The 25,668-nt window shown below is 38.5% G+C and overlaps 2 protein-coding genes across 2 annotated transcripts in view; one reads left to right on the top strand and one right to left on the bottom strand.

Annotated features, from left to right (window-relative positions):
• NDNF (neuron derived neurotrophic factor) overlaps window positions 1-15,550 on the top strand; it is a 40,898-nt gene extending 25,348 nt beyond the window's left edge. The window contains exons 2-4 of the mRNA XM_027600542.1: window positions 1,783-1,971; window positions 11,446-11,570; window positions 13,504-15,550. Coding sequence (XP_027456343.1) covers window positions 1,784-1,971; window positions 11,446-11,570; window positions 13,504-14,897 — 1,707 coding nt within the window. The 5' untranslated portion in view covers window position 1,783 and the 3' untranslated portion in view covers window positions 14,898-15,550. The remainder of the gene's footprint in view (window positions 1-1,782; window positions 1,972-11,445; window positions 11,571-13,503) is intronic.
• A 1,005-nt stretch (window positions 15,551-16,555) lies between these two features.
• On the bottom strand, window positions 16,556-18,803 carry LOC113925871 (V-type proton ATPase subunit e 1-like). The gene has a single exon (XM_035726420.1). The coding sequence runs from the start codon at window positions 17,321-17,323 to the stop codon at window positions 17,099-17,101; it is 225 nt and encodes a 74-aa protein (XP_035582313.1). The 5' UTR covers window positions 17,324-18,803; the 3' UTR covers window positions 16,556-17,098.
• Between the last annotated feature and the right edge of the window lie 6,865 nt (window positions 18,804-25,668).

The raw sequence follows: 25,668 nt of genomic DNA, 5'->3' as shown, positions 1-25,668 counted from the left end.
TGGCTAACTGTAGTGCCTTAGATTAAACATCTAGTTAGTGCTGCAACTAAAAAGTCAGATTTCTTAGCTCTCAAGTCAAGTTTTCATTCAATTACAATACAATTGAGAAATAAGGATGAGAAATAAGAGCCCCTTGTAAGAAATTATGATGGCTTTCTTGAGAGATATTACAGAGGACAAACGTTTGGGCTCTGCAGTCAGATCCACCTGGATTTATATCCTTTCACCGCTTACATAAGTGGTGATTTACTCTTACATGAGAAGAGTACCTACTTCACCAGGTTATTGTGAGGACTAAAGGCAATAATGCAGCTATTGAATTTAGCACCTTGTTTTGCACATAGTAACTCTCAATTACTATAGATATCTTATATGGAAAACTGCAAAACACATGGCAAAAAAAAAAAAAACTTTTTGAAAAAAGAAGTTAAATTTACTTTTTGGGTAAGCTCACTGTGAGAAAATTACTTCTCACATTCTCATAAAAAAAGAAAAGCTTATTCCCTTCAAAAAATATTTTTAGTTATATGAATCTATTTTTGATAGCACTCCAAGAAAGATAAAATTAAAGTTAAATGATGGTTTAAGTGGAGGTGATCTCATAGCTGTAGTAATGACTCTTTAGAAATAAAACTGGCTTTCACTTCATTTCAAATTATTGCAAATATTTTCATTCAACTTTCTCACTATTTAAAGTACTTAAGTGTAAACACACTATGTTTCCCTAATGCTTGAAATCCCTGATGTATGTTGTCAAAGAGATAAGGGAAAACAACTTCTTACAGAGTTCTTTTTGTGAGGGAGAAAGGCACCAAGTCCACAGAGAAAAGAAAGCCTTTCGCCAGTACTTGACATCAAAAGAACTTGCCTACACGAGGCTTCCTGTTAGGGACACTGAGACATGTCGAAGATGGTGTCCTTGACAATATCCCCACAGCAGCGTGCAGTAGAGAGTGATCCATAATTACCTATAGGATCTTTGATGAAAGTCAGTTTGAATGCCAAAATGTAACTCAGTGAAAATACTCTGCTGGAGTAGTAAATATACAACTCTGCTGGAGGTTAAGACAAATGACCTAACTATACAACTTTCCAACGGTCTCACTTGATCCGAGAGAGGGAATCCAAGCCCACTTCTAATATGGCAAAGGTTTACATTTAAATGTTGTGTTGAAGAGTCTACTAATGAATAATAATTAGACATCAGCAAATAATTTATCTTTTGATTTTGGACAAATTGCTTAACCTATAACAAAATTAACTTTATCATCTCTTAAAACCTCTGGTTTATGAAAATCTGATCTTGGAAACAAGAATAATACTATACATGTATAATCCTTAGTCAAATTTCAAGGAAGAATAAAAATAATTGTGCAATGGTAATGGACTCTCAGTGAGTCGTGTGTCTTTTTATGGTATGGTTCAACCGTTGAGACATTTGTATACCCATTTCTACAAGAACCATATTGGCTTCTACCATAGTGAAGTGGAGATTTTCTCTCTGAATATCCAGAGAAGTTAATGCACCAAGAGTCCTTTCATTTCAAAATCTTTTTCATATCTGAAATTCTAGCGAATTTGTTATCAATTCCATGAAATACTTCGGGAAAAGACAAAACAAAACAGGAAGGTTGTCTTCAAGATCATGTATGTATCCAAAATACACACTACAACTCTAACTTTCTGTCAAAACTAAAATATTCTTAACCCTTTAGAAAGTTTGCAACTTGCCCAAGTGTCTACCTGCAGAACTAATGTAAGCAATCATTTCTGTTGCCCCAGGATGGTGCCTCTCCACTGGTGTCTGCTGTGGCTGCTATTACCACTCAGCTCAAGGACTCAGAAGTTACCCACTCGAGATGAGGAACTTTTTCAGATGCAGATCCGGGACAAAGCATTTTTTCATGATTCATCAGTAATTCCAGATGGAGCTGAAATTAGCAGTTATCTCTTTAGAGACACACCCAAAAGGTATTCCCTCTACAGTACCTTCTTTATCAATAAGTTCATTAAAAGCAAAGTAACCATTTAGACTTAGATTAGATAATTTACAATCAACTTCTGAATAATATTGCCTATTTTCTCTAAGAAAAGAAAATGACAACACAACTTTTAATCATTAAGTAGAGGCTATTTGATCCTTGCTGATTGTGATCTCCTTTGGGATGGAGAGAGCAGTGTTTGTAGTTCTTACATTTTAGAGTGATTATTTTCTTATCTTTGGGATAGCAGGAAATTTCTAAGAAGGGTTCTGTAGGATTAAGGTGAAATTAATCAAGAACAGGGTTCAAAACAGGCATAAGAAGACCCTGAGCTCACCTCCTCCTATTGACACAACAAAACTGCAGCTACATATAGAACAATTCTCTCTGAAGAAGATCTGAAAACTAGCTGAACAGTTCCTCCACACAAAGGATAAAAAGGCCACATAGAGATGGACAGGAGAGGCAAAGGCATGATCTTGCAAAAAACCCTACCCCTAGTGTGGCAATTCACAAACAGAAAGACTCTGACAAATACAGAGCACATCCCTGAGGAGCAAGGGGTTTGAGCCTCACATCAGACACCCCAACCCTTGGGACATGCACCAGAGAGACAAATCCCCAAAACATCTGGCTTATATCTAGGAGACCCAAAAGGCTATGAGAAACTAAGCCTCCACTCTTTTTTTTTAAAAGGTTTATTTATTTATTTTAGAGAGCAGGGGGAGGGGCAGAGGGAAAGAATCTCAAGCAGACTCCCCACTGAGCGTGGAGCCCAACACGGGTCTCAGTCTCACAACCCTGAGATCATGACCTGAGCTGAAACCATGAGTAGGACACTCAACAAATTGAGCCACCCAGGCGCTCCCTAAGACTCCACTCTTTAAGGGCATATGCACAGATTTACTCACCCCAGGACCCAGTGCAAACATAATAAGTTGAAAAATGCCTAGACTACATACAAAGGAGATTCACTGGCTAATCTAAAAGTGTCTGCTGGAAGGGCAGGGGTCTCTTGGAACTCTTTTGAGGCATGGAGGTGTTGGCAAGTATCATTTTTGCCTTCTCCCTCTACCTTGTTAGCACCACTAACTGGTAAACCTGTTTACCACATTGTTAAACCTGACAGGTGGACTTGCCCCAGCCTGGCACTCTACCACAGCCCAACCAAAGCCAGCATATGTGCACAGGCCACACAGGGGATGCCCCTTGAATTCCTGGGTCTGGTGACCGACCAGGGTGATTACATTTCTGAGCCCCGTGGGATTAAAATAATCAGGGAGACAGTTCTTGGCAGGCTACCACCACCAGGATACTGCAAAGACTAAGACTGAGACACCCCAGTTGTCCTGTGATCAATCCTTTAAGACAGGGAGAGATAGTTCTTTCACCTAATGCATAGAAACCAACACAGAGACTTGAACAAAATGAAAAACAAACAAACAAACAAAAATAAAATAGAGGAATATGTTCCAAATGAAGAATAAGATGAAACCCCAGGGAGGAAAAATAAAAGAAAAAGAAAAAAAAAACCTTAATGAAACAGAGATAAGTAATTTACCTGATAAAGAGTTCAAAGTAGTGGTCATAAGGATGCTCAGCAATCTTGGGAGATGAGTGGATGAACACAGAGGGAATTTCAGCAAAGAGATAGATGATATAAGAAAGTAGTACCAGACAGAAGTCATAGATCTTAAAAATACAGTAACTGAACTGAAATATACACTATAGGGGTTCAACAACAGACTAGATAAAGCACAAGAAAGGATCAGTAACCCAGAAGACAGGGCAGTGCAACTCAACCAAACAGAGCAGAAAAAAGAAAAAATAATCTGAAAAAATGAAGATTATTTAAGAAACCTATAGGACAACATCAGGTGGAACAATATTTGCATATTAGAGGTCCCAGAAAGAGAAAAGAGAGAAAGCAACAGAAAACTTATTTGAAAATATAATGGTTGAAAACTACCCTAACCTGGAGAATAAAACATATATCCATGTCCAGGAAACCTAGAGTTCAAAATAAGATGAACCTAAAGAGATCCACACTAAGATATGTCACATTAAAATGTCAAAATTCAAAGATAAAGAGAAAATCTTAAAACCAAGAGGAAAACTTGTTACAAACAAAGGAACCTCCACAAGATGATCAGCAGATTTTTCAGCAGAAACTTTGCAGGCCAGAAGAGAGTGACATGATATATTCAAAGTGCTGCAAGCAAAAAACTTCCAACCACGACTACTCACCCAGCAAGATTTTCAGAATTGAAGAGAGATAAAGACTTTTCCAGACAAGCAAAAACCAAAGGAGTTCACCACCACTAAACCAGCCTTACCAGAAATGTTAAAGAGATGTCTTTAAGACGAAAAGAAGGGGCACTGACTAGTACCAAGAAACCATATGAAAGTAAAAATTTCCCTGCTAAAGGTAAATATATATTAAAGGTAGTGAACTAATCACTTCTAAGGCTAGCATGAAGATTAAAAGACAAAAGTAGTGAAAGAATAACTAAAACTACAACAATTAGTTAGGGTATATACACAAAATGATGTAAAATGTGACATCAAAAGCATAAAATGTGGGACTGGGAAGTAAAAATGTAGAGTTTCAGAATGTGTTCATACTTGTTACCAACTTAAAATAGACTGGTATATATACATAGGCTTATATTTGTAAGTCTCATGGTGACCACAAAGTAAAAACCTATGGCATATACAAAAAAGATAATGAAACTGGAATTTAAACATAACACTAAAGAAAGCCATCAAACCAGAAGGGAAGAAAGCAAGAGAAAGAGAAAGAACAGAAGGGAACTACAAAAAAGCCAGAAAACAATGAAAAACAACAACAACAAAAAATGGCAGTATACACCTACCTATAATTACTTTAAACATAAATGGACTAAATTCTCCAATCAAAAGACATGGAGTGGCTGAATGGATTTAAATCTATATGGTCCCTACAAGAGACTCACTTTAGATGTAAGGACACACAGAGACTGAAAGTAAAGGGATGGGAAAAAGTGTTCCATGCAAATAGAAACCAAAAAACAGTTGGGGTAGTTATGCTTATATCAGAAAAAAATAGACTTTAAAACAAAAGACTATAATAAAAGACAAAGATGGGCATTACATAATGATACAGGGGTCAATCCAGCGAGAAGATGAAACATTTGTAAATATATTTTTTAACTTTTTAAACATTTGTAAATATTTATATACCCAATAGAGATAGGAGCACCTAAACATATAAACAAATATTAACAGACCTAAAGGGAGAAGTTGAGAGCAATACAATTATAGTAGGGGGACTTAGTACCCCATATTCATCAATGGATGGCTCATCCAGACAGAATATCAATATCAATATGGAAACACTGGCCTTAAATGACACATTAGACCATTTACTAGATATATACAGAACATTCCATCCATAAGCAGCAGAATATACATTCTTCTCAAGTGCATACAGAACATTCTCCAGGATAGATCACATGTTAGGCCACAAAAAAGTCTCAGTAAATTTATGAAGGCTGAAATTACATCTAACATCTTTTTAGACCATAATTGTTTGAAACTAGAAATCAATCACAAACAGAAAACTGGAAAAATCACAAATATGTGGAGATTTAAAAACATGCTATTGAACAACCAGTAGGTCAATGAAAAAATAAAAAAATACCTTGAGACAAATGAAAGTGGAAAAGTCACACACCAAAATTTATGGGACGCAGCAAAAGCAGGTCTAAGAGGGAAGTTCTTAGTGATACAGGACTACCTCAAGAAATAAAAAAACTCAAATAAATAATTTTATACCTAAAGGAACTAGAGAAATAGAATAAATGAATCCCAAAGTTAAAAGAAGGAAGAAAATAATAAACATGAGTGGAAATAAATAAAATAGAGACTAAAGAGACAACAGAAAAGATTCCAATGAAACTAAGAGCTTGTTCTTTGAAAAGATAAACAAAATTGATAAACTTTTAGCTCTACTCACTAATACAAAAAGAGAGAACTCAAATAAAATCAGAAATGAAAGAAAGTAAGTTACAGTTGATACCAAAAAGATATGAGACTAATATGAAGAATTATATGCGAATAAATTGGACAAACTAGTAAAAAAATGGACAAATCCCCAGAAACATATAATCCTTAAGACTGAATCATGAGGAGTAGAAAATCAGAATAGACCAATTATTAGCAAGATTGCTAGTCCCAACAAACAAAAGTCCAGGACAAGATGGCTTCACTGATGAATTCTACTAAACATTCAAAGAAGATCTAATACCTATCCTCCTCTAAATATTTCAGAAAATTGCAGAGGATGGAACACTTCCAGACTCATTTTATGAGGCCAACACTACCCTGATACTGAAACCAGATATAAGGACACCACAAAAAAAAGAAAGAAAGAAAGAAAGAAAGAAAGAAAGAAAGAAAGAAAGAAAGAAAGAAAGAAAAAGAAAGAAAGAAAGAAAGAAAATTACAGACCAATATCCCTAATGAACATAGATGCAAAACCCCTCAACAAAATATTAGCAGACCAATTCAAATCATACATTAAAAAATCATACACCACCATTAAGTGAGATTTATTCCAGGGATGCAAGGATGATTAAAGATCCACAAATCAATAAGTGTGATACCACATTAACCAAATGAAGGATAAAAATCATATAATCACCTCAACAGATGCAGGAAAAGCATTTGGTAAATTCAACATCTATTTATGATAAAAATTTTCCACAAAGCAGGTATAGAGGGAATGTACCCCCACTTGGTAAAGGCCATATATGACAAGCCTACAGCTAATATCACACTCAACAGTGAAAAGAAGAAAGCTTATCCTCTAAGATCAAGGACAAGACAAGGATGCCCACACTTGCTACTGATGTGTAACATGGTATTGGGAGTCCTAGCCTAAGCAATTAGGAACAAAATGATATAATAGGTGTTCAAATTGGAAAGGAAGAAGTAAAACTCACTGTTTGCAGGCAACATGATTTTATATATAGAAAACCCATGAGATTCCACCAAAAAATGTTGTAACTAATAAACAAATTTATTAAAGTTGCAGGATACAAAAATCAATATACAAAAATCTGTTGTTTTTTTAAATACACTGATAATGAACTACCAGAAAGAGAAAATAATAAAAACGATCCTGTTTACAATTGCATCAAAAATAATAGAATACCTAGGAATAAATTTAACCAAGGATGAAAAAGACCTGTATACTGAAAACTGACACTGATGAAAGAGATTAAAGAAGACACAAATAAATGGAAAGATATTCTGTGTTCATGAATTGGAAGAATTAATATTGTCAAAATGTCCATACTACCCAAGGCAATCTATAGATTCAGTGAAATCCCTATCAAAACTCCAATGGCATTTTTCACAGAACTAGAACAAATCATTCTAAAAGCTGTATGGAACCACAAAGACCCTGAAAACCAAAGCAATCTTAAGAAAGAAGGACAAAACTGGAGGTATTATTTTTCCTGATTTCAAACCATACTACAAAGGTATAGTAATCAAAACAGTACGGTATTGGCATAAAAACAGATACATAGATCCATGGAACAGAATAGACAGCCCAGAAATAAACTATGAATACCTGGTCAATTAATTCATCACAAAGGAGCCAAGAATATACAATGGGAAAAGGACAGTTTATTTAAAAAAATGCTGTTGGGAAAACTGGATAGCCACGTGCCCAAGAATGAAACTGGATCACTAATCTAAACATAGGCAGTAAGCTCCTTAACATTGGTCTTAACAATGTTTTGGGTTCTTTTTTTTCTCTGTTTGTTTGGGTTTGTCGGTTGGTTGGTTGGTTGGTTGGTTTTGGATCTGGCTCCAAAGGCAAGGACAACAGAAGCAAAAATAAATAAACACATCAAACTAAAAACTTCTGCATAGTGAAGGAAATCATTAACAAAATAAAAAGACAACCTACTGAATGGGAGAAGATATTTGCAAATCACATATCTAATAAGGTGTTAAAATCCAAAATATATAAAGAATGCATACAACTTAAAAATAAAAACACAGCTGGGACGCCTGGGTGGCTCAGTTGGTTAAGCAGCTGCCTTCGGCTCAGGTCATGATCCCAGGGTCCTAGGATCGGGTCCCGCATCGGGCTCCCTGCTCAGAGGGGAGCCTGCTTCTCCTTCTGCCTTCCACTCCTCCTGCTTGTGCTCTTTCTCTCTCTTTCTCTGACAAATAAATAAATAAAATATTTAAAAATAAATAAATAAAAAGAATAAATAAAAACACAACTAACCTGATTTAAAAATGGGCAGAGGATATGAATAGACCTTTTTCCAAAAAAGACATCCAGATGGCCAATAGGTACATGAAAAAATGCTCAACATCACTCATCATCAGGGAAATGCAATCAAAACCATAATGAGATGCCACCTCACACCTGTTGGAATGACTATTATCAAAAAGACAAGAGATAACAAAGATTGACAAGAATGTGGAGAAACAGGAACCCTTGGGCACTGTTGGTGGAAGTATAAATTAGTACAGCCATTATGGAAAACAGTAATAGGTCCCTCAAAAATCTATAATTAGAACTATCATATGATCCAGCAATTCCACCTCTGTGTATCTATCCAAAGAAAATGAGGGGATGTAATGTACAGCATGGTGACTACAGTCAATATTATATTGCGTATTATGTAATTTTATATGGTTACAAGGGGGAAGTAGACTCACAGTGATGATCATTTCAATGTATACATAAATCATTATTTTGTACATTTGAAACTAATATATTCCAACTGTATCTCAATAAAACAGGGCTTAAATAGCTAAAAAAATATGAAATTAAATGAATACATATGATTCCTCAAGGGTTTATTGCATTATAAGGATAATATTTCTGGGGTGCCTGTGTGGCTCAGTTGGTTAAGCATCCGACTCTTTTTTTTTTTTAAGATTTTATTTATTTATTTGAGAGAGAGAGAATGAGAGATAGAGAGCACGAGAGGGAAGAAGGTCAGAGGGAGAAGCAGACTCCCCGCTGAGCAGGGAGCCCGATGTGGGACTCGATCCTGGGACTCCAGGATCATGACCTGAGCCGAAGGCAGTCACTTAACCAACTGAGCCACCCAGGTGCCCTAAGCATCTGACTCTTGATATCAGCTCAAGACTTGATCTCACGGTCGTGAGCTCGAGCCCTGTACTGGACTCCATGCTGGGTGTGGAGCCTACTTAAATTAAAAAATAATAATAATAATAATATTTCTCTGAACAATATGATTAGGTTCTGAGAATATTAAACCAAACTGTAGTAAAAACTATCACAGTTCCTTTACCTTTACTCCATTAACAAATTGGGCTCACACATAATAGTTCTAAATATTTTGACCTTGAAAAATGATATATATTTGTTTATCCTTTCTTGGCTTTTTCCCCCCCACAAATAATGATCAGGGGCTTTGATATCTACATTGGGATGAAATGTTACCTCACACTGAGTTGAGAGTTACAACAACAATAGAAACATCATTTCTAGGAGTGAAAGACACAGTGGGAGGCACTCACAGACATTGTTGATATTACAACTAAAGATGAAATTCCAGATAAAATGTAGCAGCAGTGGATAGCTTTTTTCATTAATTATTCTTATGTTTACACATAAATTCCAAAGGCTAAATGGTTCATGGAGTGTTTATCCCTCAGCTTTGGCATTATAATTTGGGGCCATGTTTTCTTAGTTATTCATTACATTTCTGTCTACCTCACCAGCCAGTAAATATCTGGAGCACATAGATCAGGCCCTATTATTTTTGATTGCTGTTCTCTTCCACAAATGCTCTGTGTATGGTAGCCAACAAATGTTTGTCAAATTGTTAAAGTTTATTCAGATTATCTTTTATCCCTAATCGTAAATGCTTCCATATGAAAATGTTGAGTTAGAGGGACTCCCTGCTGTTTTGTATGTATAATGAATACCTTGTGGAATGCAAGAATTGTTTTGTCATTGGTTGCCTATGGCCTGTATTTAAGTTAGTAAGACACAGTTACTTTGGGAAATAAGCTACTTCCTTGTTTGAAATGAGAACAGAAGGTAGTAGATAAACTGACACATTGATTTCGGCTTCAGCAGTTAGCTCTGCTACCCACATAAAAATCTAACCCTAGAAGTTTTGAAATTTTTTTACTTCCATGATGCCAAACAAAATATTTTGTTGTACCTATTTCTTTGTAATATAGATGGGTTCAGTTGTGTGTGTATTGTTAATATATCCCATGCAGCCTGGCCAAAGGAGCAAAATTCTACTGTCCGGAAAGTAGACTGAATTGAAAATTAAGCCATCTTGTCTTGAAAGATGCTTATGATACATAGACTTCCTACCCAGTAAATAGTATAGTTATTTTGTCTAGATGACTTTATTATTTTATGAACAAGTTGTTTTTACTTTTATAGAGTCTTTGTCTTCCCACTGCCTGACTCCTACCCTCCTTCTTTTAATTCTTATTTGAATAGTGAGGGGGGAAAGTGCTGGATAGTGCCATTCAGATTCTGTATCTTTAGATAGAAACAGACTTGAGGTGTAAGTCTCCTGGAGCTGGAACAATAGGGTTGGTGTTAGGATTCTTGGGTTCTATTCATTAATTTAGTAATTGATCATTCAAAAATATTTATCAAGTACCTACTACATGCAGAAATCAGTGCTAAGTGCTGGGAATACAATGACATGGCACAGGAACTCTAAGTGGGCCTTTGTAGAGAAAATGACAATCAAATAATACAAATATATAGTCACAAATTTTAATAAGTGCCCCAGGTGAAAAGTACAGGATGCTCTGAGAGTATACGAGAACCAGACCCAGAATTAGGAGTCAGAAAACACAGCCCTGAATTCAGAAGTGACACTTAAATATGAGTAAGGGCAAAGGGGAGCATTTCAGGCATAGGAAACAACATCCCAGAGGTGCCAATATGGGGTAGATTCTGGGAAACTAGGGGAGCCCCATGTGATTCAAGCACAGAAGAGGAGAGGCCAGTGAGGTAGGCAGGGGCCCCATCACTGAGGAAGTTTTAGACTCTGCAAACAATTAAGGACTTTTCCCCAAAAAGCTGAAGTCTAAAATACTCATCAATTCATCCAACAAATATTTATTAGGAATTATTTTAGTCTCTAAGTCTTCATCAATGAACTGAATGCCCTGCCCTCTTATAGCTTTCATTCTAGTTAGAGGAGATGGAAAAATAAAAAGGTAAACAAAGAAATAGATACTATGTCAGGTAGTGATAAGTGCTTTGAAGACAAATGAAGAAGTGTGAAGGAGAGCTTCATGGGTAGGAATGTGATATTTCCCCTAAGGGGTCAGAGTAGGTCTATTAAATGAATAAAAACAAAACCAGTGATTTTTCCAGTGACTCTTGATTATAAGTCCTAGCACGAATGAGCTCAGTCTGAATTGGTCTACTTCCCCACAGGTATTTCTTCGTGGTTGAAGAAGACAATACTCCATTATCAGTCACAGTGACTCCCTGTGATGCACCTTTAGAGTGGAAGCTGAGTCTCCAAGAGCTACCAGAGGAGACAAGCGGGGAAGGCTCCGGTAAGCAGCATGCTAAGTCTGGCCCCAGACTGCTCAATGGATAGCTAAAAGACCTATGACATAGACTGCCTTCGGTCTGTAAGTAAAAGCAGCGTGGATGCATAGGTGAAGACGCCGGAGACTTCACAATGGGGATGAGAGAAGTGGGGGATGGCACCGAATGACGGTGATCTTGGTAAAATAAACAGTTAAGGGAGGCAGACCTGGAGCCTGAGGAGTGAGGAAAATGGAAAGGTTGGGACTAGCCTCTCCAGCTGTGGTTTGCAATCCCACCCAAACACTGGCATCAACACTGGGGGCTTTATAAACTACTGATGCCTGGATCCCACCCTTAGAGGTTCTTACTCAATTGTCCTGGAGTGTGATCTGGACACTGGGACTATTAAAATCTCCCCCTAGGTGATTCCGGTATGCAGCCAAGATCTCTGGGGAGTAAAGGGTGGCACCAGAAAGAGGAGTAAAAAGGCATTGAGCACTGTTGAAAGGCCAGGATGACAAGAAAGTCAGTAAGAGGGGTATGTTAGGCATTTAAAGAAGATGCCAATAGTGGAAAGCAAATACCAAGATACAGGGAAATGAGAAGAGTCCATATGAGGCCCTGGGGTGACCTGCTCCCTTTAAGGGGTGAAGGCATCATAGCTTAAATGTGAAGGCTCGGTGACTGGTGCCACGCAAAGGATGCTAGGAAGATGCGCTACTTGTAGGGATAAGATGACAGAGAGTTGTAACTAGGAAAAGATGGGAAGTATGTCATCAGGGGAGACAGAGAATAAATAACTGCGTGAGATTGTTCATCTCATGGTTTAGGAATATGAAATTCTACATCCCTCACTCAACTTGCAGCAATAAGCTGAGCAAGGTACATTCCCACACTGGCTACTCAATCCTTCACTAAGTCCTGTAAACGTATCTGGCATCTATAGGATATCTGATATTAACAATAAAAAGACAGAAAAAATTACTTTGGTTTCAATACTTTCCTCCTATTATTCCTAGGCATGTGTTCTCTACACTGAAAATTAGGTACTCTTACTGGTGCTTTATATTCTATATTTTAATGAAAGACTGTCCAGTCCTAGTAACAGGAGTAAAAGTAGTGAAAAGGCTGGCCATCAAAATGCAATCAGATTGAATCATTTTGATAAGCAGATTGATGGTAGGGATTAATCTCTAAAAGGTTTACAGTCTTTGACCTGAAACTTCCAGTAATTGGAGTCTATCCTGAAGCCTAAATTTAAATATATATATATATATATATATATATATATATATATATATATATATATATATATATGTATATAGGCATTATCTTAAACGGTCAAAAATTGACCAACAGTATTATCTACATATTTATGAAAATATTGTTTTTTTAAATTTTTATTTTATTATATAATAATAATATTAAGTGAGAAAGACAGGATTCAAGATGGAGGTTTGTCTGGGAACATATATGTATGAGAATAAATGTTACTAAGTTATAGAGAAAGATGAAAAACAACACCAATTGCATAAAAATATGTAAAGGACTGAATGGAAATGAATCAAAATATTAATGGATGATTTTTTATCTTGTTCTCTTTCTCTATTTCCCAATTATCTACTGAGAACATTATAATTTTTTAAATTTTTATTTATTTATTTATTTTAAAGAGAGCACAAGTGGGGAGAGGGGCAGAGGGAGAGGAAGAGAGAATCCCAAGCAGACTCTACGCTGAGCATGGAGCCTGACATGGGGCTCAGTCCTACAACCCAGAGATCATGACCTAAGCCGAACTCAAGAGTTGGATGCTCAACTGACCGAGCCACCCAGGCGCCCCACATTATTATTTTTATAACAGAGAATAAAGAAGATAGTTTTGAAAATAGAATTTAAGATCAGCAAGCCACAGTACGTACCCTGACATGTAGCTTGTGTTTTTCTCGTGTCTTCTAGGTGACCCAGAGCCTCTGGAGCAGCAGAGGCAGCAGATCATTAATGAGGAAGGCACAGAATTATTCTCCTACAAAGGCAACGATGTGGAGTATTTTATATCTTCTAGTTCTCCATCTGGTTTATATCAGTTGGAGCTTCTTTCAACAGAGAAAGACACCCATTTCAAAGTCTATGCCACCACAACTCCAGAGTCTGATCAGCCCTACCCCGAATTACCTTACGACCCAAGGGTAGATGTTACCTCCCTGGGACGCACCACAGTCACTCTGGCCTGGAAACCGAGCCCCACGGCCTCCTTGCTGAAACAACCCATTCAGTACTGTGTGGTCATCAACAAAGAGCACAATTTCAAAAGCCTCTGTGCAGTAGAAGCCAAACTGAGCGCAGATGATGCTTTCATGATGGCTCCAAAACCCGGTCTGGACTTCAGCCCCTTTGACTTTGCCCATTTTGGGTTTCCTTCAGAGAATTCGGGTAAAGAACGCAGCTTCCTAGCAAAGCCTTCTCCAAAACTGGGGCGGCACGTCAACTCGAGGCCCAAGGTCGACATTCAGAAAATTTGCATCGGAAACAAGAACATCTTCACCGTCTCAGATCTGAAACCCGACACCCAGTACTACTTCGATGTCTTCGTGGCCAACAGCAACAGCAACATGAGTACGGCGTACGTGGGCACCTTTGCCAGGACCAAGGAGGAAGCAAAACAGAAGACGGTTGAGCTAAAGGACGGGAAAGTTACGGATGTGTTCGTCAAACGGAAGGGAGCGAAGTTTTTACGGTTTGCGCCAGTCTCTTCTCACCAAAAAGTCACTTTCTTTATTCACTCCTGTCTGGATGCTGTTCAAATCCAAGTGAGGAGGGACGGGAAACTTCTTCTGTCTCAGAATGTGGAAGGCATTCGGCAGTTTCAGCTTCGAGGAAAGCCCAAAGCGAAGTATCTCATCCGCCTGAAAGGACACAAGAAAGGAGCATCGATGCTGAAGATACTGGCTACCACAAGGCCCAGCAAGCAGCCTTTTCCCTCTCTTCCTGAAGACACAAGAATTAAAGCCTTCGACAAGCTCCGTACCTGCTCTTCGGCCACCGTGGCGTGGCTGGGCACTCAGGACAGGAACAAGTTCTGCATCTACAAAAAGGAAGTGGACGACAGCTACAATCAGGACCAGAAGAGAAGAGAGCAAAACCAATGCCTAGGACCGGACACAAGGAAGAAGTCGGAAAAAGTCCTCTGTAAATATTTCCACAGTCAAAACCTACAGAAAGCAGTGACCACGGAAACAATTAAAGGGCTTCTGCCCGGAAAGTCTTACCTGCTGGATGTGTATGTCATCGGACACGGGGGGCACTCAGTGAAGTATCAGAGCAAAGTCGTGAAAACCAGGAAGTTTTGTTAGTTACCTCGTCTGGAGAGATGCTGTTCCATAGACCTGCAGGAGAGACATGGAATCACTTTAAGGATAGACTGACTCATCCCTCGGCTGAGAGAAGTGGTGACTGGTCGTCGGACCACGGAGGGAAGGATATCAACTTGTGTATGTTGGTGTTGATATGAGTAACTGTTGAGAAGACCTGGTGTCTAGTGTGCCTCGGTGGTACCTAGTGTGCGTCTGCTGCCCGTTGCTATCACAGCGAGAGGGCATCTGGAAGGAACTGCCATCCCTTGTTTTGACCACTGCATGAACTGCTTCTAAATTATTTTACTACATGAAAGTTTAAAATATGCCATTCATTGCACACATCCACAAATGCAAATCATTCCTCTCTATAGATGCTAGGATATATATAAATTATTTTATAAAGTCTTGTTTTAAATGTCAGTGTTTCTATGATTGTAAACTATTAAATTCTTTTCCTGTTAAAGTACAGATCTAATCTAAGTATATAATTAAGTGGACAGCCCTCTAGTCAGTTATATTGCTATTGTAAATTCTTATCTGTTGAGTAAAATGTTTAAATACTGTATGTATCTCATGTACAAAGTTGACATACATTATATTCATGTACATAAAATTAAAGATATTAGATTATATACTGTTCATTTTCCCAAGTAGCTACCACGGTGTATTCAATTTCTATTCTGTTCATAAAACTGCGCCCTTATATAATTTGGCACCGGAATCGACCCATTTTGTAATGGTTAAGAGAGCATGCTGCATCTCTCTAAAGTTACTGTGGCATTAGAAATAGTTACTACAGTTCGCTTTTGGACACTGAATTGGAGCCAGGTGTCATGAGAGTTGAAGGAGTTCCAACAGACTTGTTTTAAAAGGATAGGCTAAGCCAAACACTGTAGCTCAATAAGGGTTCAACAAGTCGTTCTTAAGAGCCAAAAATACATTACATTTATTTTAAAAATAGGCATCTATTCTAAGTACAATATTGGGATATCCCAAGTATTTTCCATCTGCTTGAATATTAGCAAGATAACGATTTCAATGTCCATCTGAAGCAATCTAGCAACCACCAGTTAGGACTTTATTTGCTAATGAGGAGACGACAGAAGCTACTGTTTTGATAACATTAACAATCCGATACTTTGGTTTTTCACGAACTTTCACAAAGTAATTCAGGCGTAAGATGAAATTTAGGCAAATAATAACGGAAACCATTTAGCAAAGACTGCACAAAGAACACCCTTAGATAATTTCATTCTCCACAGTTCTGTACATGAACTGTCATGAGAACATTAGATCAGGATTCAGAAGAGTGTAGAATTTGCAATCACCTAAGCTATATAACTTTAGGAAAATCTGTTAACTCCCACTGTCCCCCTTGCCCATTTATAAATTGGGTGGTGACAGATTTGGATAAGATGACATCAGAAGATACTTGGTATTATAAGACATTGTCTTTTGTAGAATTCTATGATTCTGAAAATATAAAGCGCTTCTGTAACTACCAGTGGGGACAGATGCAATCTCTTGACCTCTGCATTGTCCCCTACATGCTGGCACCACCCTTCCTATGGCAGGCATGCGTCAGTGGCATTCCTACGGAGCGTAGCATCACTATGGCTGAGGTAGTGTATGTGGTGGTCGGTTGTTTTTTTTTTTTTTTCCCACAGAGAAAAATAATTTATTCCAGTAGATGGCAGAAATAAGAAAGTCATCCTGAAAATATACTTTGGTGCAATTCTTTTGGGACCGACAGCCCCTTTGAACATGCTCTTCTACTGATTGCCCCACTGGATTCTGTCTTGTGACAGTTAAACACTTTGCTGATTCCCATGTTGTGACCAGGCAGGAGTCATCTCCAAATTCACAGGTTCCAAGGAGAGAGCAATGTATTTCTCAGAAGAATAGCACCTTCTATCTCAGAAGAGTGCATAAACACTTTACAGAGTCAGCACAGTTTAGGTTAAGTAGGCACATAATTCGTCAAAACGTAAAAAAGGTGACAGGAAAAATACTGCATTGTAGAATAAGATACTCAAACATGGTGTGAATATTTAAGGCAGCTGACGGCCAAAAGAGGTGAGTCAAAGAAGGTGGTCTGGGTTTGGAGTTGATTTTGCATCTAGAGGAATTCTCTTCGTGACCTCAATGATGGCACACTGGAGAGCAGGTCTTCCTCCTTAAGGCCAATGATACTTGAGCTACCAGATGGTTTCATTTTTCAACTGTGGTCCAAAGAGAAGGTTGAGTTGGGCCAGAATTGCAATCAGCCAAAAGAGATAGCAGCAAACTGAACAGGTTACCAGCATGGCGATGATAACTCCCCGGTTGGGACCCTTAGAAATGAACCAGGGCACGCAGAAGCCGACAAAGCCCCAGAACACGCTCATTACGATGAGAGGCACCGTGAGGCCGTTATACGCCATGGTTGCCGCCGGAGCTCTGTGGCGGTCGTTTTGAAAGGTCCTCTGATCACCTGAGGATAGAATATCTCCCCTAAAAATCCACCATCCAATTCCTCTGGGTTATGAAATCAAAAGAAAATTGATCGTATCTATATAAAACAGTAATGATGCCAGAAAGAATGTTTAAAAAGAAAAAAAAAGGACATGTGCCCAGTGGCCATGTAGCCAATCAACCTGGAAGGAGAACTTTAAAATTGACAACATCCCAGAGATGTTACATCCTAGGCTATAAATGTGGTGCATTTGGAAGGAGAATCGACTTTCTCCTATTACTCACAAATACGTTATTATAGAGCAGCGTGCTAAATAGAAAGGCAGTGGATCAAAGAGTTATTGCAGCTTCTGAAGGCGATGGACTTACTCTCAGCTATTGCTTAATGCCTGCGAACCCCTGGGAACCCGGCCAAGTCAATTTAACCAAGCTTTTACCTTTCAGCCAGCTGTGATGGTGGTTTCTACATAGTCTGGATAAATTTGAGAATTCTTTCATGGCCCCAGTGAAATTTGCCTTTTAGAACTTACAGGAAAATTAAGTACACATTGTGAAACTTCTATCACTCATAAAGAAAGGGAAAAAAACCTTTTAAAAATAAAGATCTCATTTACTAATGTGTTAGATTTTTAGGAGCACTCAGGTGAACTGGAGTCAAGAAAGAGAAACTTGTTCTTAATTAACAAAGAACTAGAAAGTCGCTAATATAAAAGCACCACCTTGTCTTCATTAAAATCCTAGGATAGCTGTTTTGAGAACAGGGCGTTTAGAATCCCAAGGATAGTCACAGTATCATCGAAGAGGGAAGAATCTTTGAGGACATTTAGTTCAAGGTCACAATCTTTATTTTTCAGGTGCAAAAGAAATTGAAGACCAGAGAAATAAAGTTCTCATAGTCGAAACAGAGAAGTAGTGGAATTGCCCAGATTCCAAAATACTTACTGAATATAGATCACTAATTCTTGGGGGAGGAGGGGAGTCACTTGTGGGTCATTTTCCAAAAGGAAATAATCTTTTTGTCTTATTTATTATTGCAAAGCAACTTATTCTTAAAGGCCATTTCAGATTTTCTTAAGAATATGTGTGTAACTTATAACTGACAACTTCAAACGTGTAAGAAAAAAATTGTTTAGTTATTTTCAAAGACACAGAGTGTTTTAGGTTTCCATGCACACACAAACTTCAGGCTATGAGATCATTAATCAATTGTAATGATAAGCCCTATATCTAAAACTATTCAGAATCTATAAAAAAATCATAGCAAATTATTTTCTTGGTTAAATTACTTTACAATTAATGTCTAGATTAATTTTCTAAATGTGCATGCATTAAAGGGTATGTGCTGGAAAGGATATATCCATTTCTTATTTTCGTTACTCAGAGTATCTTTGAAAAAATTATGATTTTGGCATCTCGAAAAGCCAAATGAAATGACTTCAATAAACAAAAAAATCTCTTAGATGAACTTTACAGTTTGAAATCAGCTTAATGATTCTTAATAGATTGGGAGGTCCAGATGCATTCCGTGAACACACACACACACACACACACACACACACACACACAGAGACACACACACACACGCACTTAGTTTTGTATACAATTCAAGGGTTTGATGGACCCGAAACTAATCAGGATCTCTTCCAATACTTTACCAACCCCTCTTAGAGATCATCTATTTCTACTACCTCATTTTACAGATGAAAAAATTGAGGCCCAATAAGACGAGAGCCCAGATTCCTATACTCCCGTTTTAACGTTCACCCTAGGACTTAATTCTAAGCATTTCTTTACTTCAGAAAGCATGCAGTGACTCATCCAGAGTATACTTCTTTGTCTCTATTCCGTGGCTGGCTTCAAAGCAAAACAAAACACGTTAGCATCTAACTTGAAAAACAAGGTCATTTGGAGCATCTCCAACCACTTCCTTCCCCACTTCGATATGGTGTGATAGAGATAAAATCGTCTGGGAACTTGACTTCGGGTCCTCTCACCAGCACCAAGAGAAGTGACCATGGCCAGACTTCAGCTGTCCTCCGTTTGTATCTGTCCATAGGACCTGGGAAGCATCAGGGCACACTCATCATTGTGTTCTTCCCAGAGCATTTTAGCCGGAAAAATATACAGTGGTTTGGGATTTGGGCCTTTGTTGTTTTGAAGATGGAAAGTGGGAGAGAGGAGAGCAGGGAGATGAAATGGAGCATGGAGAAAATTAGGGTTTTGTCTAATTTCTTTCTCTAAGGGGTCTGAGAGAACAAGGACAGTAAGAGATCTCCTGTAGCTTAACTTTATTAAGATTTTGGATTCTGTTTTATGTGCAAAATTAACCTGGAAAATTTGACCTAGATCACCATCCACTCTATTAAAATTGTATCCACTGATTGACATTCTCATTTCCTCGGAAGTGTTGACCATGTCATTTGGGAAAGATTTTCAGTTCTGTTTATTCACATTCCCCCTTCCCAATCTTTGAGAAACAAATTTAGTAATCAAACTTTAGAGATAAAGTTACTTAGAATGGCTTTTCATATCCACCCTTTACCTCTTTCAAAGATATTTTTAGATATGTTTTCCAAGTGTAAAATAAATAGAAGGCTATTGATGGCCATCACAGACAAATGATTGGTTCCAAGATTGAAGAGTGCACGGCCTTTAGGCACAGTTATATTGCCATCTTGTCATTTTTCAGATACTACTGAAGATACAATGGCATCAGCTACCCCACGAGTGTTAGAGGGGGAGGAAAGTAGTTCAAGAAGGAGCACTGAGTCCTAGGAAAAGACTCATTAAAAAAACAGAAATAAGGATGAATGTAACTCATCATCCCATTAGGCTACAGGGGAGAATTTCAGGTAAGCTTCAGGTTTTCTTGAAAATTGTCAGAAATGTAAAGTTTAGAGACCACGAGCCAAGGACACATCAAACACCCTCCCAGGATGTGGTTGTGTCCCAAGACTTCAGAATTTGAAATAATATTTGAATTGAGACAAAGGTATAATACAGAGAAGTCGGAGCAGATCAGTTCTCACTGGGTAATGAGATCTAGACAGAAAGATCTGGGGAAAAAATATCATTTTATAATAAGAGATGTGATGAGTCTGATATTATTTGATTCTGAGTCCGATATTATTGTCAGAAACTGAGTTTTAAGCAGCAATTTCAACATGTTTTGGTTCTCTCTCTTTTTGTGTAAATACCTGCCAAGATTAATGTTGCCACAATTTGGAAATAAGCAAATCTATCTATTTCTTATCTATAGTTAGCTCTTGGTATAACCCATCCAACTTGTGTAAATAAGGCAGCACAGAATAATATACAGTTTTTTAAATGAGTTTTTTAAAGATTTTATTTATTCTAGAGGAGAGACAGAGTGCAAGTGGGGGGAGAGGCAGAGGAAGAGAGAGAGAAACCTCAAGCAGACTGCGCTGAGCGCGGATCCCAATGCGGGGCTCGATCCCACAACCCTGAGATCATGACCTGAGCCAAAACCAAGAGTCAGACGCTGAACTGACTGAGCCCCGCAGGTCCCCCCATATGCAGTTGTTTTAAAAAGATATACTTGACAAAACCCCAAATGTCCATTCTTAATTATAACTGACAGGGTTTTGCTTCTGAGAAAAACTGTTCATAGCAAACAGCACCAAGTACATTAATACACAGCGGGGTTAGAGGTTAGACTTCGGTCTCATCCCTTCCCATTAAATTTAAGAACTCAGACCTATTAAATAAGATTAATGTAATAGCTACTTTTACATTCAGGCTGGAAAGGTCCCACAATGCCAGCACAACAGCAGTTTTTAGAAGCAGCTTGTTACCCTCAAGAGCCACAGAAATATCGCACAGGCCTCTCTGTGTGTCTGACCCATTTCATGCTCATCTGCAGATCCACAGAGCAAAGTGACCAGCTTGTGGCTTAGCCATGTAATGGTTCTAACAACAGATCTAGTTTGCCACATGAGCAGTTTGCTAAGAGCAACTGGTATAGTCACAAATATGGCCCATTTCCAATGGCTGTGTTCCCGTGTATCATAGCAGCTACATTTAATATGTCCTGCTCTTTCTGGATGGAGTAAGAAAGATACCTGAGACAAGAGGTATGAGAGACAAGTGAGAGAGACAAACAAGTATGGATATACTTTTTAAAGAACCAGATAAAATGTAACCAGTTTTATTATGGTAAAAGGGCACTTTAAGAACAGTTTTTAAAGAAATAACAAACTCTTTTGGCAGGCTATTTTTAAATGGTAGTATTGAATATCTCCTTCCTGCTGAAGAAAGCTTGCCATTCTTTCTCAAAGAAAGAGTCCAAGATCTAAATTACAGGTTGCCGAATTTTTGCTTTTTTCCATCATGTACATGATAATGGGATCTCTCAGGTTATCCACGGGTGATCTCTTCAGGCATGGAACAAGATGACAAAGATTCGACAGCAGGGTAAGATCACAACATTGACATTTAAATTGCTTGTGTTTTGTGCAAGGTCCATGGACTAATGGCATAGAGCCGTGCTTCAAATACAGCTGTGTGCTGAGCAAACTTGACTGCTCTAAATTCTGAACGGCCGCTCCTTTGCCAATTCCACGGGCAAGCATTCCGGGAGGCCTGAGCTGAAATGTGCAGATAAATACTCAGTTCAGGGGGTTTTGGTGCCAAAGCATACAGAATACTTATGCTCTGCTATGGAAATCTTGGAAGCACAGAACTTCTGTTTTTAATGTCTCTATGGATTTAAGACAGTTCTTAGTCTACTTATTACCTTTCATAAAACGTACTCCCACTTTAAAAATTTCTTGGTGGCTTACCTATATTAAAAAGAGGAAAAGAATACTTTTTGATTCCAGTGAGTTTTCTCTTCTCCATTGAAGTTAAACAAGCTTTTAGGAGAAAGGACAGTGCAAGAGTGTAGTAGAAACAGGACTTTGGGTGTGTGGGGTTTTTTTTTGTTTTGTTTTGTTTTTTAATTTCTGTGGACTTGAGCTTTTTCACTTGTAAAATGAGAAGACTGATGATCTCTAAGATTCCTTTTGGAAAAGCAGGGAAACGAACAACCTTTAAGCACATATTGAGTGCCAGGCACAGGAAATACAGTTATTTAATCCTAACAACTCTGAGATGAAGACATTATTGTAGTCTCACGGAACAGACAAGTAACCTAAAGAAGGAAGGAATTGCAGAATGTGCTCAAGGTCACCAAGTGGATACAAAGTGGATACATCTGGCTCCAAAGTCGTGCACCTTTCTCCTCCCACTTGTGTGGTTGTGAGCTCTAGTGCTCATTAGTGAACCAAAATTTTATCAGAATAGAATACATGAGGAGTAGATTGATAAAAATGGGGAAAAGTGAAAATACATTTAAAGCTTGGCCTGGACATTCAGAAACAAATGATCTTTGACATAGATAAATACAGAGAGCTAGAGACAGAAGAGAAATAATTCACAAAACACTGCCAAATTCCTCTTACTGGGCAGAGTTTTTCCGCTTTAATGATGTCTTATACTATACCACAACAACCTTGCTCGGTATTTGCTTATAGACCTTATTATGCAGAATTTGCTGTAATACTTACATATGATATAATGTGTGTCAGTAATATGATGCCAATAAACCTTTACTTAACGCTTTTGTGTTTTAGCATATAAACAGGTGTCTGTGGTTGTTTTTAGTTTGTTTCAATTTTGCCTTTATACATATTTGCCTTCTTTTGTTATTGTTTTATTAATGGCAGAAACTTACTGGGCCTTCATTATAGAAGAAGCCCTGAGCTGAGGCATTATGGCATTAATTCACAGGACAGCCTTATGAGGTGGATACTATTATTGTCCACATTTTACTGATGAAGAAACAAACCAAATGTCAGAGAAGTTAAGGTGCTCCCCCAACATCATACAGCTAATAAGGGTTAGAGCCCAGTGTCAAATCCAGGGTTATAGATAAAGCCAATGCTGGAAGGGATGACTCTTGTTCCTTCCTTTTGGTTTCTATGGCATCCACTGGCACACGTTTACTTTTAAAGTATGTTGGTCTTGTGTTCATTCTACTAAGGATTTGCTTTGTTGGTGCATTGGGTACTTGCTATTAATATTCTTCTGATACACTTTCTTACATCTTTACTCCCATACAAATTCTTCCTATGTATTTCGCATTTAAGAAGCTCACATAGCTGTTTTGCCTGAGTCCCAGACAGAAAGCTGGTGAACTCTGTGCCCTGCATGGGGAAGGAAGGAGCTGATAACAAGATTCAGGTATTGCGCTTGGGGCTAGTAAGTTAGCTGATGTGGCTGGCTTCTTTAGTAGTGCTCTTTTTCCTGGACAAATCTAAGGAGGGATAAGGGCCCTGTTGCCTCTCTTGCCCCTCCCCCACTTTAAAAATATTTTCTCCTAGTTCCTAAGGCAACATTTGGTATTAAAAAACCCTTCAACATGACTAAAACACGTAACATGAAACTTGAATCTTCACTCCCCAAAGAAAACTACTTTCTAACAATTCTGTTCACATGCCAATGCTTTCTCCTTCCCTGTACATAAACTAATATTTATTATTATTATTCATTTTTCTCAAATATGGAATTATACTAAATATACAGTTTTGTAACTGGCTTTTACCATCAAACTTGATACTTTGGCCCTCATTCCATGTCAGCTTGATCTCATTCTTTTTTTTTTTCTATTATGGTATGTTAGTCACCATACAATACATCATTAGTTTTTGATGTAGTGTTCCATGATTCATTGTTTGTGCATAACACCCAGTGCTCTATGCAGTATATACCCTCTTTAATACCCATCACCAGGCTAACCCATCCCCCACTCCCTCCCCTCTAGAACCCTCAGTTTGTTTCTCAGAGTCCATTGTCTCTCATGGTCCATCTTCCCCTCCGATTCCCCCCCTTCATTTTTCCCTTCCTTCTTCTAATGTCCTCCATACTATTCCTTATGTTCCACAAATAAGTGAAACCATATGATAACTGACTTTCTCTGCTTGACTTTTTTCACTTAGCATAATCTCCTCCAGTCCCATCCATGTTGATGCAAAAGTTGGGCATTCATCCTTTCTGATGGCTGAGTCATATTCCATTGTATATATGGACCACATCTTCTTTATCCATTCGTCTGTTGAAGGGCATCTCGGCTCTTTCCGCAGTTTGGCTATTGTGGACATTGCTGCTATGAATATTGGGGTGCATATGGCCCTTCTTTTCACTACATCTGTGTCTTTGGGGTAAATACCCAGTAGTGCAATTGCTGGGTCATAGGGTAGCTCTATTTTTAACTTTTTGAGGAACATCCACACTGTTTTCCAAATTGGCTGTACCAACTTTCATTCCCACCAACAGTGTAAAAGGGTTCCCCTTTCTCCACAACCTCTCCAATGTTTGTTGTTTCTTCCCTTGTCAATTTTTGCAATTCTAACTGATGTAAGGTGGTATTTCAATGTGGTTTTAATTTGAATTTCCCTGATGATTAATGATGATGAACATTTTTTCATGTGTCTGTTAGCCATTTGTATGCTGCCCATGCCAGAGAGGACCACTCATTCTTTTTTTTTAAAACCTTGCTTCTTCCCTGACATGGCCCTCAGATGTGTGAAGTCTGTTATCAGCATAAACACCTGGTGTTTATGCTGACCTACCTCAGTTACATATGAAACCATCCTCAAATTCAGTGCTGAATCAGCACCTACCTCCCCTGTGTCCACTGTGACACATGAGCTTTCTCTCCCAACAAGTGACAATGACTCTCTTTGACCTAACTCCCGAGGCTTGTCATCTAAAGCCATCAAGGCCTGGACTTAAGGGTCCTCCTGGTAGGTTCTGCATTGGCCAGTTTTAGCGAGAATCCTGCTAGAGGGGCACCTGGGTGGCTCAGTTGTTAAGTGCCTGCCTTCAGCTCTGGTCGTGATCCCAGGGTCATGGGATCGGGCCCCGCATAGGGCTCCCTGCTCCGCGGGGAGTCTGCTTCTCCCAACCCTTCCCGCTCATGTTCTATCTCTATCTCTCAAAAAAAAAAAAAAAAAGAATCCTGCTAGAATCCCCCACCCCAGATATCTGATACTCTTGATATCTCACCAAACCTCATTCTTCACCACCCCCCAGATAATATCTTATCGTCTTGGCTTGCCTGCAGCAAGAGTCCTATTCGGTCAGTTGAGCCAGAATAACCATCCTCTTATCGTCCTTTTCCATCCACAGACCCCTTCCCCACCCTGCCACTTGGCTGTGAATCCCTACTTCTCTTTGTTATATCTGGACTCTAGCTCGATCTCTCTCTCCAACTGCAAAACCCCACTGCAGTAGTCTCTAAGACCTATCATAA

This window comes from Zalophus californianus, chromosome 2 (assembly GCF_009762305.2).
Source record: "Zalophus californianus isolate mZalCal1 chromosome 2, mZalCal1.pri.v2, whole genome shotgun sequence".
In the NCBI taxonomy this organism is placed as follows: domain Eukaryota; kingdom Metazoa; phylum Chordata; class Mammalia; order Carnivora; family Otariidae; genus Zalophus; species Zalophus californianus.
This window is presented reverse-complemented; position numbering and strand designations above follow the sequence as displayed.

Bases quoted from the DNA above. Each gene is read 5' to 3' on its own strand.
- LOC113925871 (XM_035726420.1), bottom strand. From the start codon at position 17,323: ATGGCGTATAACGGCCTCACGGTGCCTCTCATCGTAATGAGCGTGTTC.